This window comes from Leishmania donovani, chromosome 32, assembly GCF_000227135.1.
Source record: "Leishmania donovani BPK282A1 complete genome, chromosome 32".
Classification (NCBI taxonomy): Eukaryota; Euglenozoa; class Kinetoplastea; order Trypanosomatida; family Trypanosomatidae; genus Leishmania; species Leishmania donovani.
In genome coordinates, this window is record NC_018259.1 from 196,866 (window position 1) to 214,078 (window position 17,213).

The 17,213-nt window shown below is 58.6% G+C and overlaps 7 protein-coding genes across 7 annotated transcripts; all 7 read left to right on the plus strand.

Moving 5' to 3' along the window:
• Positions 1 to 1,203: 1,203 nt before the first annotated feature.
• Positions 1,204 to 1,545, plus strand: LDBPK_320580 (hypothetical protein, conserved; the record flags this gene model as incomplete). The annotated part of the gene is made up of 1 exon (XM_003863428.1): positions 1,204 to 1,545. The coding sequence occupies one exon, from the start codon at positions 1,204 to 1,206 to the stop codon at positions 1,543 to 1,545; it is 342 nt and encodes a 113-aa protein (XP_003863476.1).
• Positions 1,546 to 2,509: 964 nt separating this feature from the next.
• Positions 2,510 to 3,046, plus strand: LDBPK_320590 (hypothetical protein, conserved; the record flags this gene model as incomplete). Its single annotated transcript, XM_003863429.1, has 1 exon — positions 2,510 to 3,046. The coding sequence occupies one exon, from the start codon at positions 2,510 to 2,512 to the stop codon at positions 3,044 to 3,046; it is 537 nt and encodes a 178-aa protein (XP_003863477.1).
• A 1,821-nt stretch (positions 3,047 to 4,867) lies between these two features.
• Positions 4,868 to 6,622, plus strand: LDBPK_320600 (ATP-dependent RNA helicase-like protein, putative; the record flags this gene model as incomplete). The annotated part of the gene is made up of 1 exon (XM_003863430.1): positions 4,868 to 6,622. One exon carries the CDS (start codon positions 4,868 to 4,870, stop codon positions 6,620 to 6,622), a length of 1,755 nt encoding a protein of 584 aa, XP_003863478.1.
• Positions 6,623 to 7,658: 1,036 nt separating this feature from the next.
• On the plus strand, positions 7,659 to 9,422 carry LDBPK_320610 (hypothetical protein, conserved; the record flags this gene model as incomplete). Its single annotated transcript, XM_003863431.1, has 1 exon — positions 7,659 to 9,422. One exon carries the CDS (start codon positions 7,659 to 7,661, stop codon positions 9,420 to 9,422), a length of 1,764 nt encoding a protein of 587 aa, XP_003863479.1.
• Positions 9,423 to 10,491: 1,069 nt separating this feature from the next.
• On the plus strand, positions 10,492 to 11,442 carry LDBPK_320620 (hypothetical protein, conserved; the record flags this gene model as incomplete). Its single annotated transcript, XM_003863432.1, has 1 exon — positions 10,492 to 11,442. The coding sequence occupies one exon, from the start codon at positions 10,492 to 10,494 to the stop codon at positions 11,440 to 11,442; it is 951 nt and encodes a 316-aa protein (XP_003863480.1).
• Positions 11,443 to 12,280: 838 nt separating this feature from the next.
• LDBPK_320630 (hypothetical protein, conserved) lies at positions 12,281 to 14,713 on the plus strand (the record flags this gene model as incomplete). The annotated part of the gene is made up of 1 exon (XM_003863433.1): positions 12,281 to 14,713. One exon carries the CDS (start codon positions 12,281 to 12,283, stop codon positions 14,711 to 14,713), a length of 2,433 nt encoding a protein of 810 aa, XP_003863481.1.
• Positions 14,714 to 15,872: 1,159 nt separating this feature from the next.
• On the plus strand, positions 15,873 to 16,964 carry LDBPK_320640 (hypothetical protein, conserved; the record flags this gene model as incomplete). The annotated part of the gene is made up of 1 exon (XM_003863434.1): positions 15,873 to 16,964. The coding sequence occupies one exon, from the start codon at positions 15,873 to 15,875 to the stop codon at positions 16,962 to 16,964; it is 1,092 nt and encodes a 363-aa protein (XP_003863482.1).
• Positions 16,965 to 17,213: the final 249 nt, after the last annotated feature.

Sequence of the window (17,213 nt, forward strand, 5' to 3'; positions counted from 1 at the left end):
ATCCGGCACGCGCCTAGGCCCGCCCCTAATTACCCGCGCGCCAGACGCCAGGGTGTTCCGCCCCTCGAGCAGGACCCCGGAGGTGGCCTGCTTGGATCAAGGCATGCAGTCCAGCCGGGTCCGCCTGGCGCCGATCGCGCAGCACGTATCCGAGGAAGGACGAGAGGTGCACGCTAGAAGCATGGCCCAATGCAGCGGCAGGACGGCTCGTCCCAGACGAGCAGGGCTGAGCCATGGCGCAGCAGAGGTAGGAGAACTGCGATTGCGTGTGTGCGCATAGTTGTTGACTTGCTCGTGGCAGAATGACCACGTGGCCAAAAGTGAGGAACGATTGTTTCCGCTTTTGGCGCCGAGTAAGTCTCAAGTGGTGATCACAGTGGTAGAGCTTTCTGCAGGCAGTTTCGTGTTTTTTGGCTTGCTGGTGCAGTGGAGTTGGAAGAGGGCACTTCAGTCATTCATCATCTCACGAAGCGGACACACATAATCCTCTGCGTAGGTGGCGCGATGTAGTCTGTATCGGTTTTCTACCAAACTGCCTTGATTCTTAGTCATCGAAAGAGCACAATAGCAAGCTTCCGTGGAGATGTGCGGTGATGCCACGCCGTCGTGAACCTCTCCAAGCGCATGTGCTCTTGTGTCTGAGTGGCCGGTGTGTGTGGCGCTCCTGAAACGTGCGTCCGCCCGCGCTTCGTAGCGGAGGCGCACTTGCGGTAGGGAGTGGGTCTCAGATTTTTTGCTGCCTGCTCACAAGAGCTCAGTCGCAGCACTGGGGATTATTGATGGCTCTTTGCTCATCTAGGCTGCGCGCCCCCATGTTTTGTCCCTCCTTCATTTCTTAGCTTCAGCCTTCTTTGCCGTTTTGTCGCATCTTTACTCGCCTATTCTCTGCTTCGCATTTTTTCGCCCTCCCGATTATGCTGCGACGCTCGATATTTCCGATGGAGAGACTCAGAACGGGACAAAAATATCGCGCAGAGAGTGTCAGCGCATACCGGGCGCTGCCGTCTTCTTTGTTGCGCATTCTTTGCGCCTGTTGACCCGCGATCGGGGGAGGGGTTGTCACGGTGCCTCATCGACTGATATCGTCCTCTGCTCAGTTGGCAACGGCCTTAGGGAAGAAAGTGAGCGCCGAAAGAGAAACGCCGCACGTACAAGTGTGCACACAAGCGACTCGCACTTCTCCTCCCGCTCTCATCCTCAAGGATGGGCGGAAAGACCGCATTTGATGATGTCTGCGCTAACGAGGCGAAGGCGTGGAGCATCTGCCTAGAGACCAACTTGGGCGGCAAAGATGTTCGCAAGAAGTGCAGCGTGCAGCAGCAGACGTTCGACACGTGCGTTTCGGCGTGGCGGGCCAAGGTTGGACAGGCCGTTCAGGTGAAGGGGGAGAACGAAGGGGATCCGCCTTTCCAGTGTGCTTCCATGTCCTGCCACATTGGAGAGTGCTTGCGCAAGTACAACTACGACTTTGATCGGTGCAAGCCGCACACCCAGTTCTTCAAGTACTGCGTCAAGAGCTTCTACGGCCAGGACTACATTTCGTAAAGCGCTAGTGTTGAATGTGGAAGCGACCGCGATGTGCGCTTCCGTGAGTAGTCCACGAAGGACTTGCCTTCCCTTTTAGAGACTCTCCTTTCTCCACTTTCTGCCGTGACAAGTCCACGCTCCTTGTCGGCTGTATGTTGTTTTTCTTGCTGCTTAGCGTGGCTCATTTTCAAGAGACGGAAAGAGCCGTTCCCAGTGGTGCTTTCCCCAGGCGCTTTTCGTGTGCCTCTTACAGTGCGTTTGGTTGGGTTTACCGCTTTACAACAACAATATAAGCGTGCCAAATGACGACGACGCGGAGTTCACGTGGCGAGGCCCAGAGCGATGCGATCGATGATGGCACTTGATGCACCACACAAGCTCACGGTCAGCCTGAGGGCAGTTCTTTCGCTGTCTTCTAGCGAACAGGGCTGCTTGAACGTACACGTACATGACGGGCGATCTTCTTCGTTTCTGTCTTCGCCTTTTCTCTCTCGCTCATGTGTGGATCCGCTCCACTCGACATACACAGCTCGGCTCTCTCTCTTTCTCACCACTACCTTTGGACAAGAAAAACGATTGCGTCTCGGCTTGGCTCTGCTCTTCTCCTGTCGAGCACGGGCCTGTGCGCGCGTGTGATTTCTGGGGTGTTGCCGTGCCGTCTACCAAGGACGTTGGCGAAGCACTCCCTTGATGTACTGGACCTCGCCTGCTTCTCGGCTGACGTTTTTTTGTGTTCGTTGCTATCCCTCCGCGTCTCGTGTCGCTCATTGAGCCAGCGCGGGTAAGGAGGTGTGAGTCTCTCTCTTCCCTTCGCCACACACGCCGACCACATCGCCGACTGCCTCTCGTTGCCCGTATCGCCGCTCTGTCTGTCTCTGTGTTTCCCGCCACTCTGTTGTCATCCACCCTTCCCCCACCGAGCTCGCTGTGCGCGTGCGTGTGTGTGTCCCTTCTTCTTTCTGTTCCGTTGACGTTAGGCCTGATGGGCTTTCATGAAAGCGCTGGCGCGCCGTCGCAAAACGGAGAGAGCTCGTTGTTTCCCTGCCCGCAAGGCGAGCTGCCGTCGCCGTTTGGCTGCATACCGCCTTCGGCGGAGGACACCGTCTTCATAAACACGAACAAGTTGGTCTGGGTGAACTCCGGTGCGCAGCTCATCATCATCCTCGTTGGCGTGATCGAATTCCTCTTAGGTACCTTGTACTTCTTCATTAGACGGCGGCGCACCGAGGAAAGGCTGGAACGCTCTCGTGCCGCTCGGCAGTCTTTGCGCGTGAACGAGGACGGGAACGTGGCTGACCCCCCCAAGAAGCACCTCTTCTCCCGCAGCCCAACGCTGCATCGTCCACTAAAACCCGTGTCGGAGCTGAACGGGAGGTGCTGTGGCTGCGCGAGAATCGCTGACACGGTGCTGCTGCCTTGCAAGCACGCCGTGTGCTGCTACTCGTGCTCCGACCACGCCACCTACTGCCCTTTCTGCAAAGAGGCCTGCACAGACCGCCAGCGACTCTTTGCGGTGTAGGCAACACGTGAGATAATGCGAAGGGGAGACAGAGGCAGAGAACATTCGCAGGGACTCCACTAGCATAACAGCGACAGAGCGAAGTCGTGAAAAACAAGCGCGCACATCATACACACCAGCTGGCCAGCACGGCCGTGTATCTTGCGCTTATCCACGGGAGAGACTGAGCTCACGTCAAGCGATTAAAGGATCGATTCGCTGCGGCATTCGGTGCTGTTCTCTGACCTTTTCTTTCAGCTTGCGAAGGTAGGGCCATACAGAGGCTGATTGTCATGCGTACGGCTGGAAGTTCGGTGATGGGACCTGACAACAGATGGTCCCACGTTTTGTCGCGCGTAAAACACGGCGACATGAAAGCTCGTGTGAAAGGGATGCCCACAAACTCACGAAGAGAAGTAGCCAGCACAAGAAGGGCGAGGGCGCTGGAACTGGGCGTGACTCCCCTTTCTCTCATTAGTGATCCTGCACGGTGACGAAGACACCGTGTCGCTGCTCATCTGAATTCCTCCTTGCTTTGTCTTCTTTACGTTCACGCTCTGTGGGCTGCTGCCGTCTTGCGGCGGCGGCTGCGCACCGACGGCGGCTGATCCAGCGGGCAACAAAGCGAAGCGCGAAGGGGGGGATAGGGTTGCGTGTGCCCAAGTTTGACGCTTCTTGAAATTTACTGTTTCCAGATGGGCATGTGGTGCGCGTGGCAGATACGGAGTAGGGGACAAGGCAGGCGCCATCGTATGCTAATTCGTTTCGTTTGTCTGTCTCTCTCTCTATCCCGTGTGTTGTTGTCTTCTTCGATTGCGTTTTTCAGCTCAGGCTCGCTAACGGTAGCCTGGCCCTCGTTCGTACTTCATCCTCTGCTTTGTGCTTTCGTACATGTAGGTGCTTGTTTTTGTGTTGACATGTGTGACGGTGTCCCCCTCCCTCCCTCTCTCTTTTGGCGTATGTCTCCCTTTCCTTCGATCGGCTCATGCTGCTTCTGTCGCCTGTTTTCTTTCTGTGCCCGACGTATACGCATGCTTTACTCGTATATGTGTGAGTGTGTGCTGTACGCTCTTCCTTTTTTATTCCCCTTTTGCCCCCTAAAAGGTGATAGAAGCGCACTCGGCCAACGTGAGGATCGAAGGCTACAGCGTCTCGCCATCAGCGCTCTCTTGTGCAGCCGTGTGGGGGTAGACTGCTACGGCGCAGCGGTATCGACTTCATCGCCTCTCATTCTCTACTAGACTAAGCGGACTGCGGGTGAGGTAGAGCGCTGGCACATGTGCACTAATGAGACACACGTGCGGCTCCTCTGCCCTGCCTTTCTCCCAATTTTCATCCTCTCTCGTTTTTTTTTCTGACACTGAGAGGTGGAAAGTGGACGGGATGGCGCAGCGGGGCAACTTCTCGGTCTCTGCCGTTGCTGTCGACTATGCTGCGTCTGACCGTCGCCTGCATTTCTCCCTCTCCCGGGGCAACCCCCCTTCTGCGTTCCTCTCTCTTCTCCATCTCTCGCTGCCTCTTCACTGTTTCACCATTTCTCCTTTGACGTTCTCACACGGCGCATATGTGCACCCACACGGAATATCGTGCATGGGTGCCCCCCTCTCTGTCTCTCTCGATTTCTTTTTCGTCTGCTTTGGGTTACGCCGTGGGATACACATATTTGGTACTCGACCGGACTTCTGCCCCCCCCCCCCACCTTCCACCTCTCCACGTGCATCCAGGTAGTGTGTAGCACGTGCACCCACACCTGTACCTTCAGCTCATCTCTCCTCCTATCCTTGCTCCCACGTACATCCGTACTTACGCCATCTCGCAAGTGCACATTTGTGCTTTGCCAGGATGGATGCCTTCCGGTCGTTGACGATCGGCACCAAATTCAGCGCTGCCCGAAACGGGGAGGCGGCGAAGTTGTTTCGCAACGCGGGCAAGGACAAGGGCAGCCGCGGATTTCCTGACGCTATCGGCGCTGATGGAGCAGTTGCCCTTGAGAACGCATCGGACATGGGCAGCAGCAGTCTGTCAGTGCCGCCTCCCAGTGCGACGCTGAACCTTTTTGGACGCCCCACAAGGAGTCAAGCTGACGCAAATGCGCACCTCGGTATTTCAGGCGGCTCGGACGCTGTCGCTGCCGCCAACACCGCCTCCGACGACAAGGCGCTAAAGGCAATAACCTTCAAGAAGAAGCGCAACATCTGGCGCCGCAACGATCTGCAGGTGACGGGCACGGACTTGCCGGCACCGATCGAGCACTTCTCCGACCTCGTGCGCCCACCGCTAAGCGTGCCGCGCAATGTAGTGAACAACCTCTTCGTCCGTCAGCACAAAGTGCCCACCCCAATCCAGATGCAAGCGATCTCATCCCTCATCCACCACCGCGACGTGCTTGCCTGCGCACCGACCGGCTCCGGCAAGACGATTGCGTTTCTCGTCCCTCTTTTTGCGCTGCTCAAGGCACCGGATGCGTCCTGCGGTGTGCGTGCCCTCATTGTGACACCCACCGCCGAGCTTGCCCAGCAGATCGAGCGCGAGGCATTCTTCTTGATGAAGGGTCAGCGATGGAAATTTGTGCAGCACGGCCAGACGACCAAGAACAAGGACATTTTCATTGCCACGCCCGGCCGTATTGTGTCGCTGCTCGAGCAGAAGCTGCTAGATTTGAGCAACGTGCAGTATCTCGTGTTCGACGAGGGCGATCGCTTGTGGGACAGCAGGACGGACTTCTTGACTGTGATTGACAGGATTCTCACTGCATGTACGCGCACCGACAAGGTCGTCAGCCTGTTTACGGCCACGCTGAGCGAGAAGGTCGAGGCAGCTGCCCGCTCCGTCATGGGCGCCGACCCAGTGCGCATAATTGTCCATGGCCGACGCTCTGCGAACACGCACGTGAAACAGCGATTGATCTTCTGCGGCAATGAGCTCGGCAAAGTCGTAGCGATGCGCAACCTTGTGCGGGAGGGCATCACGCCGCCGGTGCTCGTGTTCGTGCAGAGCGTGGAGCGGTCCAAGGAGCTGTACGAGGAGATTCGGGCAGAAGGCCTGCACATGGCTATCATGCACGCCAAGATGACCGTGGAGCAGCGTGAGGAGACGGTGCTGCAGTTCCGTCTCGGCAAGATCTGGGTCCTTGTGACGACGGAGCTGCTTGCGCGCGGTATCGACTTCAAGAACGTGGGCACAGTCATCAACTTCGATTTTCCAGCAACTGTCGACTCGTATATCCACCGCGTGGGTCGCACGGGCCGCGCCGGAAAGGAGGGAACGGCGATTACGTTTTTTACGGAGGACGACAAGGAGCGACTTCCCCCGATCGCGAAGGTGATGCAGGACTCTGGGAACGCCGTGGAGGATTGGATACTGGGCATCAAGGTGGATCGCAGCACCCGCCGCCGTCTTGAGCGCACAACACCGCAGCGCACCATTGTCAGCACGCGGAAGCGCATGCTGGTGGCCCAGCAGCGTATGCAGCGTCAGTACCGCCGTCTGGAGGCGGAGGAGAACGAGAAGAAGGCAGCGAGGAAAGCCTCCAAGAGGCGCAAGGGCCGCGGGGACTGCGAACGCAACGACGGCGATGACAGCATGGATGATGAGTAGCAACCCGTGCACATGCGCATGCGCTTGTGTGTGTGCGCCAGTGTACAGCCGCGGCAGTACTCTTTCACTCAGTCAGCTGAACACGCTCTCCTCGTCCCATCCACGCCACCGTTCGACTAGGGACATCAACCAAACAACGTTTAAACCGCAAGGGTGGGGGTGGACCACCGCGAGGGTACCGCGGTCGCTTCGTAGCCCCGCGTGCTTCGGCTCCTCTTCCCTTGCGGCCCATGCCAGCCGCCGGTAACACAGATTTTGTGTAACATAACACTACAAGAACTAGAACTTGCACGGGAGTGACTGACGCGGCAGACGAGACACGTGAGACACTTGACGTCGTCGAGCCCGCAGAGGACAGCATCGCGCCTCTCTTCAAGCAAGGCCTCTTTTCCTGAGAGCAAGGGGCAACCGGAGAGCAGATTCACCGTTTCTCGATGGCCTCTTCGTCCTTTGAAACCGCAGAGGATGCCCCGTCCTTCCGATTAATACGTGCGCGGATGAAGGTCGTGGACCCTCTTTTCTCTTGCCCCCCATCCCCTCGCTTGCCAATGTCCTTTACGGCATCGGCACAAATCTGTTTTCGTTCGCTCTCTCACCACGCACGTTTCGTGCATGTGGCGGTGAAGCGCTAAATGAATGCCGATGGAGATGTGCGCCGGCTCCTCTTGTCACGCCTTCACCGCCTTCACCGCTGAACCCTCCTTCCCTCTCCCTTTCTCCGTGATTTCTACTTCTGCCGCGCGCACGTGCGCTGAGCCGAACGCCTACCCTCCCCTTCTCTTCCTCGTTGAAGGGTGAACTGGTGCGCCGGTGTGCCTGATACGTGAGTGTCTGCGTGTGCGCGTGTCAGTGGTGATCTACGTTGCGGCTGGAAGCGTGTTGGTAGTTTGAGCTGCCTACGCTCACAAACACGCACCTTCCCCCAGTGAGAGAGGCGATGCTGTTGGCGCTGTCTGCACGTTGTTTCGCTGCTCACAGCTGACTCCTGCCCCTTTTTGTTTGCCTTTTCGACTTCTTTTTTCCCAAAGGCCTTCTAATGCCGGAGGTGTCGGACGTGTGGCTGTTGGGGGTGGTGCTCACCGGTGAGACCACATTCTGGCTGTGCGAGCCAACCCATCTGAAACCGTTAGCAGAGGACTGGAAGGCGATCAACTGCCGATGGCTGTATCCTGTCTTGGAGAACTTGAGCGATTTTGCCGACGTGAGCGGCTTTGAGAGCACGGACGCCGTGTACGAGGTGGACTGGGTAGGGACATCGAGAGTGCTGCGGCCCGCCACCCTGGCGTGGAACGTGCGAGGAAAGCGGCGGAAAGTCGGCGACACCACATATGTCTTCGTCCCTGCAGAGGAAATTAAGCAGCTCGACGAGGCGTTTAAGCGGTTCGTGAAGCTGGAGGCAACGATGAAGCCGCCACCGCCGCGCTGCGTCACGTCCTCGCCGTCTGCTGCTGAAACGCCGGGGCCTGCAGAGGCGAAAACGATGCTGACTCTTCACGCCTCGCCGTCTGCACCGGTTCACCAGGAGGAGGATGGTAAGGATGGAAAGCCGCTGGTAACCGCAGCTTCACTCCTAAGCACGCAGTCGTCGGCACCCACTGCAGGTGAGGTTCCGCAGGAGACCGTGACAAAGGCGGAGGACGAGAGGAGCGCGTCGCGCCCCGCAGACATCGACGGGAGCATCGCCTCCTCATCTGCACCGCACCCCAGAGCCCCGCATCGCCGCGGCGTCACAAGCCTGTCGTCATTTCCTTCTCACAAGCGACAGACGCCGCACCGCGGCACTACTATCTACCAGGCTCCGGTGCACAGAAAGCCCACCGGCGAACACTGCAGCAGCGAAGCCTTTGGATGGACCGAGATGTATCTTGTGCATCGCGGTAGTGTCGACTACCTCTGTCCGAAGGCAACGGGCAACATATTCGGCTTCCGACTGGACCGTGTGATGCACGATGGGTTCCCAGTTTTTTTGCTGTTCTCTAGCTCCCATAACAACAGTGAGGTCATCGACCCCAGTGCACGCGGCGTGCCGGTGTTTGAAAAAGCGCAGCTGAGCGGCGAGGCAGGCGAGGGGGCGGTGCGCAGCTCAGTGCTTGTGGTGACGCGCCTCAGCTCCAAGAAGCACCAGCCTTACTACCGCACCGACACCGGTCGCACCACCGCAGGAAGTCGCCGCCGCCGACGACGCGGCGAAGACGATAGCACCACCACCGAGGAGGACGAGGACGTCGACGACTTATTCGACGACGATGACGACGACGACGACTCAGAATCTGAAGAGGTCTATGGGGAAGAGCATCGAGTTGGAACACAGGGATCGCGCCGGCGCGCTGGGGATGAGGCAGCAACTACAGCAACACCTACAGCTGGCACCGCTGCTCCCGCAGCTGCCAAGAAGCCAAAGACAGAGGCCAAGGACCCCGCAGGCGAGAGTGCGGTGGCGGCATCGGCGTCGCGTAGGAAGGAGAAGAGGAAGGCTGATGCCGCTGCTAATAAGCCGCTTCAAGCAGTGAGCGTGAATTTCTGGGCGGACCCACAGTACGCGGCCCCTGCACCCGAGCAACTGGCCCGAGAGTTCCCGTTCAAGTCGGAGGGCTCTGACACGCCGCAAACGGTCGTGTTTAGCAACGGCATCTGTGTCACCTACACGGCATCTACCGCGGCGAAGCACGCGCCACAGGAGAAGAAGCGAAAGACGGCCAAGCACGGCGGCGCGGCCGCCTCATCAGAGGACATGGACTTGAGCATGCTCAACGAGCACATCTTGAACGCATTTGCGCAGGTGAGGAAGGACTGCGTGTAGGTGTGTGTATAGGGAGGTGTGATGGAGAGGGAGGACACAGCCGCATGGGTTTGCGAGTCTCTACCTGTGAGTATTTATTTTCCTCTGTGCGTGTTTCCGTCCTCCTCTCGTCTCCTTACTTCACCATCAAAGGGAAGGTGCCCTGCCACTTCACTGCGGGTGTTCTGTGCCGCTGCTATGGCCCGTTTGACTTGGTATATGCGTGTGCATGTGCACTTGTGTGTGTGTAGCTGCCTCGTGCCTGTGATGGCATGAGCTACAGCGACGTGTACATGTATCGAGCGCTGAAGGATGCGGAACAGTGCTCCATAGAGAGAAGAAGCACATCAACAGCTAGAACAGCGGCGAATGCACATCAAGTCACAGCATAGAATTGTGCCGCCGGCTTCGCTGGTACACGAGGACGGGGCGGATGGGGTGGCAGCATGAGGAGTCACCTGCATGTGCATGTGTGTGTGGGTAGGCGGGGGGTGAGAGGTGGTCAATCATGTGTCTCTCTCTCGTTGAGAAGAAAAAGAGATGGGCTGTGGCGACTCTTCTGCCCTTTTCAAGCTGCAGCCGGGTAGCGCAAAGCCCAGCGCCAATTCTGTGCCGTCTACGTGCCGACCCTCGGAGAACCGTCTTGGGCCGTCCATCCCTTCATCAAGGTGTGGAGAGCTGGAGCGTAGGTGGCGCACTGCACTTACGCACTCGTATGGACGAGTGTGGGGTGGTTATTCGTACCCCTCTCCCCCCTCCCACACGTACACACATGCACACGTCCAATGCTCCGCGTGCCCCGTCGCCGTCGCCGCACCCTCCAACACTTCCTAATTGTTAACTTGTCTTACACAACTGCCATAAAACAAAATAAAACACGGTATCGTCGCATTCAACCCGTTCTCTCTCCATCTCTTTACCCTCATCATGGGGCAGGAACTGAGCGAGCGTCTTGACTCGCTTCTGCATCGTCGAGCCGCGCACGAGCACACCTATATCGACTTGTAGCTCCTCTCTCATCCGTCTCCGTTTCGACCGGTTTCACTGCCGAGGGGGAGGGGTAGAACTTCGTGCCCTGCGTCACCGTCGGATGCATCGCTTTCGCAGGTTTGCCCCGGTGCACGCATGGACAGCAGTGCGCTGCGTCTTTCAGAGTAAGGAGTTTCTGGCGGCGTCCAAGGAGCTGCCCACGACCCCGGAGGGGCGCAACCCATACGATGTCCTCGAAGTCACTGTCACCCGCGCTACGACACTTGACGAGGTGTCAAAGCAGTTCCGCAGCCTTGTCGTCAAGTACCACCCCGACAAGCCAGGCGGCTCCACCGAGAAGATGGCCGAGGTGAACTTGGCCTACAAGATTGTCAAGGAGAACCATGATGCGATGCTGCGCCGGATGAAGGAGGCAGAGTCAACGATCAAGGCGAACGAAGCATACCGTCAGCACAAGCACGCGCGCGCCAGCCGTGACGAGGATCTTGGTCGCTCCGGCGGGCTTAACCGCCGCAATTCGCGCGCCACGCGAGAAGCGGCCGAGCCCACGGGCTTGCGTCGCACCCGCTCACTGAAAGAGATCGAGGCTCAGTGGGCCAAGTACAAAGAGGACACCGAAGCAGCGGTAAGGAGCATGTGCAACCGCTACGAGCTGGCCATTCAGCAGGGAAAGTTCTTTCGCAAGTCGGCGACGTTGAACGAGATCACGGTACGCGAACGATGGCTGCGCAAGTCGTTTGCGAAGGGTGTCTGGGAGGATGTACATGAGCTTCGTGGGGAGTTGCTTCGTCGAGGTACCCGCAGCGCTCAGCAGTCCGAGCTAGCAGAGGAAATGGTCAGCTTTGCCTCCACGACGCAGCGGAAGCTGAATGAGAATTTTCAGCGACTGACACAAGAGAGTGTGCAGTTGCAGTCCCGCATGTTAGTCGAGCGCGTCTTCTTCATGGTGTGCTCGGTAATCTTGCTGGTGAAGGTGTGGAGGTGGTTTGTTGGCTTTACCTTCAACAACACGCTCACCGTGAAGCTCAAGCGTGGTTTCCTCTCACAGTAACAGCGTTGCGTTGCGCGCCTCGGTGCGACGCATCGTGGCAGTCTTCCTCTTGTTTTCTTCGACGCGCGTGTAAGGGGGAGGGGGTGCAACAATCGAGGTGTAGCTGTTCTTCGTGTGCCCGGACTGGTTGGCGCAGATTCCTTCTGTTTTCCTTTCTGCGTTTGCATCCGCTGTTTCTTGATTTGCGGCAAGCGTGCGTGTGAGGGGGGTTTGTGTGTCGCCGCCTCCACTGTCACATGATTACTAAAACCCCCATAGCTGTTCGGCCTTTGTGCCTGTACTAGCTGGCATGCGAAGACACGTACACGCCCGTGCGAGGTGTGCGTGTGTGCGTGTGCGGTACCCTACGAATACCTGGGTGCAAAACTCATGGAAAGTCGACATGTGAAAGGCGCGGGGTGGCGTGAGGGATGGGGCGAAGAGAAGAGAATGTGGTGAGACTCCTCAGCGTCGTCGTTGCTCGGTCTGCGTGGACGCACGAAGACTGCTTGGGTGAGTCGCTTGCTTATCTCTGTCTCTCTCCTTCCATTTGTGTCCTCGTTTTAATCTCGCTGGGCTCCCTCGTTGCAGGGAGGGCCGTGGAAACTCGTGATTCTCGCCGGTTTAACTGAGCTGATGCAGCTGTGCTTTGGCGCGGTGATTCGCGCATTTCTCCAAGCCACCTTGCTCGCACTCCCTGCCTGGCCTCTGTCACCGCCACCGCTCGTCTCTCTCCTTCTCATCATGTCGCTGCTCATCACCATGACACCTCGCCTGTCGCTCACAGACCGATAGCTACTTTTTCTTCACTGCGCTGCTCTCTTTCCTGCCATACACATACACACCGTGCGCAGACGAGATGCTGCCTCGACCACAGACGTACCAGGCAAAGCCGTACGTCCCCGTCACCTCCGCCGCCATTGACCCGTATGAAGAGGGGCAGAGCTTCCTCGTCGATAATGATCGCCTTGACAGCTGGTTCCGGTACGTGGAGGCTGAACTGCAGCGCTACCGCAGTCCCTTCGTCGCCGCAGAGGCACTCTTGACGGAGCTGCGGCTGCGCAGCCATGAGCTCTATCAGCCGGAGCGCCTCTACGTTTCGACGGCGCTGCGGATACTGCAGGCGTGCGTGCCGCACCTCTCCAAGGAAACGGCGCAGGTGGCGCAGACCGCGGTGCACGAGCTTCTCCCGTGCCTTATGTACACGCGCTGCACACCCCTGACGACATCGTCAGAGCCGTCCTCGTCGAGGGGTCTCGAAAAAGTGACTCAACTGACCTACGCCGGCGCCTTCCGCCTTTTGCTGAATCGGATGCAGCAGTGCCAGACGCAGCTTCGGCGGCTCGAGCGACACGCTCGCGTGGAGGCAAAGATGATGGACCTTCTTGTGCATGGGCTGGACCACATGTGGCTGAAGATGTGCTTCTACTCGTGGCGAACGTTTTGCAGACAACTGGAGATGCGCAAGGCGCGTCTTCGACGACGACTGCTGCGGGTCACAGCCAACGAGGCGGTGCCCGCCTTCCTGCGCACGTGGCGGCAGCACGCCCACACGATCGCATTGGACGCCAAGACCTCCCGCAACAGCTTTCTTCAGAAGCAGGTGGAGGCACTGTACCCTCTCGAGCAGGAGGCGAAGAGCCGCTACGACCACCTGTGCGAGGAAATCAAGGAGAAGAATCGGCTGGCAGCTGACAGCCTAAGGCGACTGGAGGAGACGAAGTGCCGTCTCAAAGTGCTCGAGGACCTCATCGCCGAAACGCAAGGCTCCCTCGCCGACCACTGGACGACTTGGAAGGAGTGCACACGGCTGATGTTCGACGACATCGGCGAACTGCCGGGCAAGACGAACCAGACACTTCGCACCGAGTACGTCATGAATATCACCGACACGGCGTCGGCACTGTCGAGACGGGCTCGCGGGCGAGCTGGCCGGATGGAACTGCGGCGCGTCGCACAGTTTCTCCTGTTCGAGGGGGAGCTCGGTGCTGACGCCGACACACAGACGGTGGGCGGGATGGAGGGCAGTTTGAGCGCGAAGTCAGGCATCGGCTCCTCTTCCTCCATCTCCTGGCCTGTGCCCCACGACAGCGGCGGAAGAGCCCTCTCTGTGACCTCGAAACCGCTGGCCACCCACACAGTCCCCGCAAAGCCAAAGACGATGGCCTCCCTTCAGGTGCAGCCGAGCGACCCGGAGCGGCAGTCAACCGTCTCTGCGACGAGTCTGGCCGCCAACGTGAACGACGTGTACTGGACTGTGGCGACCGTTGTGCAGCCAGTTCTGACGCCGCTTCACTTGATAGACGTGCTGCATCACAACGAGGCGCACTTGAACATAACGCTCAGCTTTCTTTCCACCGTATACAGCGGTGGCCACTGCTCTCTTTTTGCACCCGCGGCGCGAGCGGCGCAGAGGACCGAGGAGGCGCTGCTGCCTCTTCCCTCGAGTCAGGGCTTTGGCAAAGTGTCGCCGACAGCGGCGCCGAAGGACGGCAGCGACGACGGTGGCACCGCAGCTGCTGCGGAGGATGTCAAGTGGGGCGCACTCATGATGCAGGATGTGACGCGCGGCATGGCGAAAGTGCAGGATTGCGTTGAAGCGAACGAAGGCTACTTGCTGTCTGTGCGCCAGGGCATGATGATGAGCGAGTTGGAGGTGATCCAGGGGTACCTCGAAGACTTGTACAGGCGCTGGGCTGCCACCGGCGTACCCCTATCGCAACAGAAGCTGGAGTCCGTCTGGCAGCCTATCGTGACGCCAGCGAGGCTGCCCATCCTTCAGGCGCTCTATCCTGAGCATGGAATTACCTGCTTCACCGAGCTGGTCCACTACGTGGCCCGTGTGGCGGAGTTCAGCGGCTGCTCCTTGCAGGCGCTGGCAGAGCGGCTGGATGCCACGTACCCGTACGACACGCTAGACGAACTGCGCATTGTCAGGCGCAGTGACGAGGCCACGGAGCTGTTCCGCGCGCACGCGGCACACCTTGCCACGCTGCTGGTGTATTTAAAGGACAAGGCGAACTCATCGCAGTATCACTGTGATCACCTATCTGTGCTTCTCGAACAGGAGTTCGGGCTGACGTCGGCGGAGGCAGCGGACATCTCGCGCTACGCACGACATGAGGGCGGCGGTGTGGTGAACCGCGACGACATTGAGTGGCTTCTGCTGTTTTCCGCCCCGTACGTGGACCCCTCCCCCTTTACTTCTCTTTTGGAGAAGGTCGCGCGGCTGCTCGAGGACTGCACCCCGTTCTTTCAGCAACTCGCCAGGGCGGCGTCGGCGGCTACGTAAGCATCCGATGGGGCCGCCAGCGACGCTGCGGCGGCCTCGTGTAGAAGTTTACAAACTGCAAGGCAGGCTTGCGCCATGCCGTGACCGCACAATCCGTCGGCTACTCTTACATGTATGGTTACTTTCTTCACGCACTCATGTATACTAAGATTTTTCGGATTTTGGATTGCCTATTCCCCGATGCACGTTTACATGCATCCGCAGATAAGACTACCACTAACATATGCGGGCTGCTCTGCACGCTCCCGAAAGCTGCATTTCTCCCTACATCCTGGAGATGTGAGAGGGAGGATGGTGCGGCGTGCGTGTGTGCGTGTTTGTTGTCTCGCGTGTGTTCCTCTTCCGAGTTACTTTCCGTTTTAATGCCTGACCTATCGCTTGCAGCACTCGACCTTTTTTTTCGTTGCTGTTGCCGCTCTCTCGTGCTCTTGATCATGCTCTGCCTGTCTTTGTCGAGCTGGTTGGTGCCCTTTTCCTCACTTCTACACCGATGAAGCTGCAACGAACCAGCTGTGCGATACAGCGAAGGGAAGGAGACGACACTTCTCAAGATGTGTCTGGGCTCTCTTGACTACGCGGCTTGTGGTGCTTCGTACTCTGCCGCATACTCACCGCTCCTCAGTCTTCTGTCGCTGCATGTTTCTCGTTCTTCCGAATAGAGGCAGAGATAGGCAGAACCGCCCGGGCACTGTCAACTCGGTGTCTTTCTGTGCTGGCGTGTGCTTGTGTGTCTGACGCTTCAACCCTCTTCCGCTCCGTAGCGGACTCTCACACGTTTCTCCCGCAAGTTTTTCCTTACGAGTCTCTCTTTCTCGTTCCTCTGCATTGTGTGCTGACATACGCACACCGAGGTTTACAAACATACAGTGATGTACATCCACACACACACACACACACACACACACACACACGCGTACACGTCCACTATCGGGCCTTCCTCAGCAGCGCAGCACGGGAAAAACGCTTCGTTAGAGCGCGTTTGCCGCGACTTCACAAACCGGGAACATAGTGTGGTGCTGCTCTTCCTTGAGGTGTTGGAGCCACCTAACATGCCTGAACTCAATTGTTCTGCATTAAACACAAGCGTTTAGCAGCAGGGCATCCTCTGGTGAAGCAGCACAGTAAAGACAACGTCTCTGCCGCTGCAAGAAGAAACATCATGTCGAGCCTCGTCACGCAGCACAAAACGTACGTGCACCACGTCTCCCTCGACCCATCCGGCTCCCTCCTGGCATCGTGCTCGAGTGATAAGACAGTGGAGGTGTTCCACCGTCGCACCCTGACTGGCGGTGGCGCCGTCTGGGAGCCTGGCTGCGCGATGCACGACCATTCAGGCCCGGTGCTGCGTATGGCGTGGTGCCAGCACCGCGAGCACGGCCCTCTTCTCGCCACCGCCGGGGCGGATCGCTGGATTTACATATATCGTATCATTATCTCCTCTCACGAGGGGCGCACGCTGCTGCACACGGTGCGCTGGTCTCCCGTGCGCGGGTACGAGAAGGACGTCATAACGGATGTGGCCTTTGTGCCACCGCAGCAGTACCACGCTCTACTTCTCTCGACTGCGTCGTTGGACGGCTGCGTTCGCCTCTACGAGGTGCACCAGCCACAGCAGTTCCCGTGCGTGTGCAGAATATCCCCGGAGGCCGACGCCGCGGCGGAAGGGGCCAGTGACAGCGCCGCTTGTGCCGTAGGGGTGTCCGCCGGCAGCGCAGCCGCTGAGCGCCGTGAGGATGCGTCGGCATCGCAGTCGGCTTCCTCAGTGCCGCTGCTGCGCTCCGGCGGGGTCACTGCCATTGGCTGGTTCCCAGGCTCTGCGGAGCGCACGATGACCCTTGCCGTCGGCACCGTGTCGGGGCGCTTCTTTCTCTACCGCTACATCAAGGACTCAAACTCCTTCATGACGATATCGCTACCGCAGGTCGAGGCCGGCGTGCTGCGCTGCAGTGCGCCGGTGTGCAACGTGAGTTGGGCTTCATGCGTTGGCCGCCGCTTTCAGCTCCTGTCCATTTGCTCCCGGAGTGAAGTGTTTATCCTCCGGCTGAACTGCGTATCACCTTCCATTGACGAGAAACGCAGTTTCGAGCTGTTTCGGGTGCCATTTGGAGCCGTCAGCGCGTCCTGGGGCCGCTCGAGCACGCTCCTGTATCTCGCCACGGACGATCAACGCACACAGGTGGTTGTGCTGCAGATGGCAAACCCGCTCGACCACCAGTCTTGGAGGGTAGTATCACGCAACGCGGTTGAGTAACTCTTCCCCTTCACGCACGCGCCGCCTAGTGTGTCGGTAGCTCCTCACTTACTGCTTGTCTCAGCCTCGGCGCTCGCGGCCACGCTCCTCTATCTCAGTTGTGCTTCACGGGTTGCCGTGCGCGCTGTTTCGCGTATGCAAGCGTTCTTCACGGCTACTGTGACCTCACAGACACGCGCGTACACACATCTCCCTGCTAGGCCACAGAGCACTGCCGCCAGATCTTCACCGTTGCCTGCTGAGAAGCTG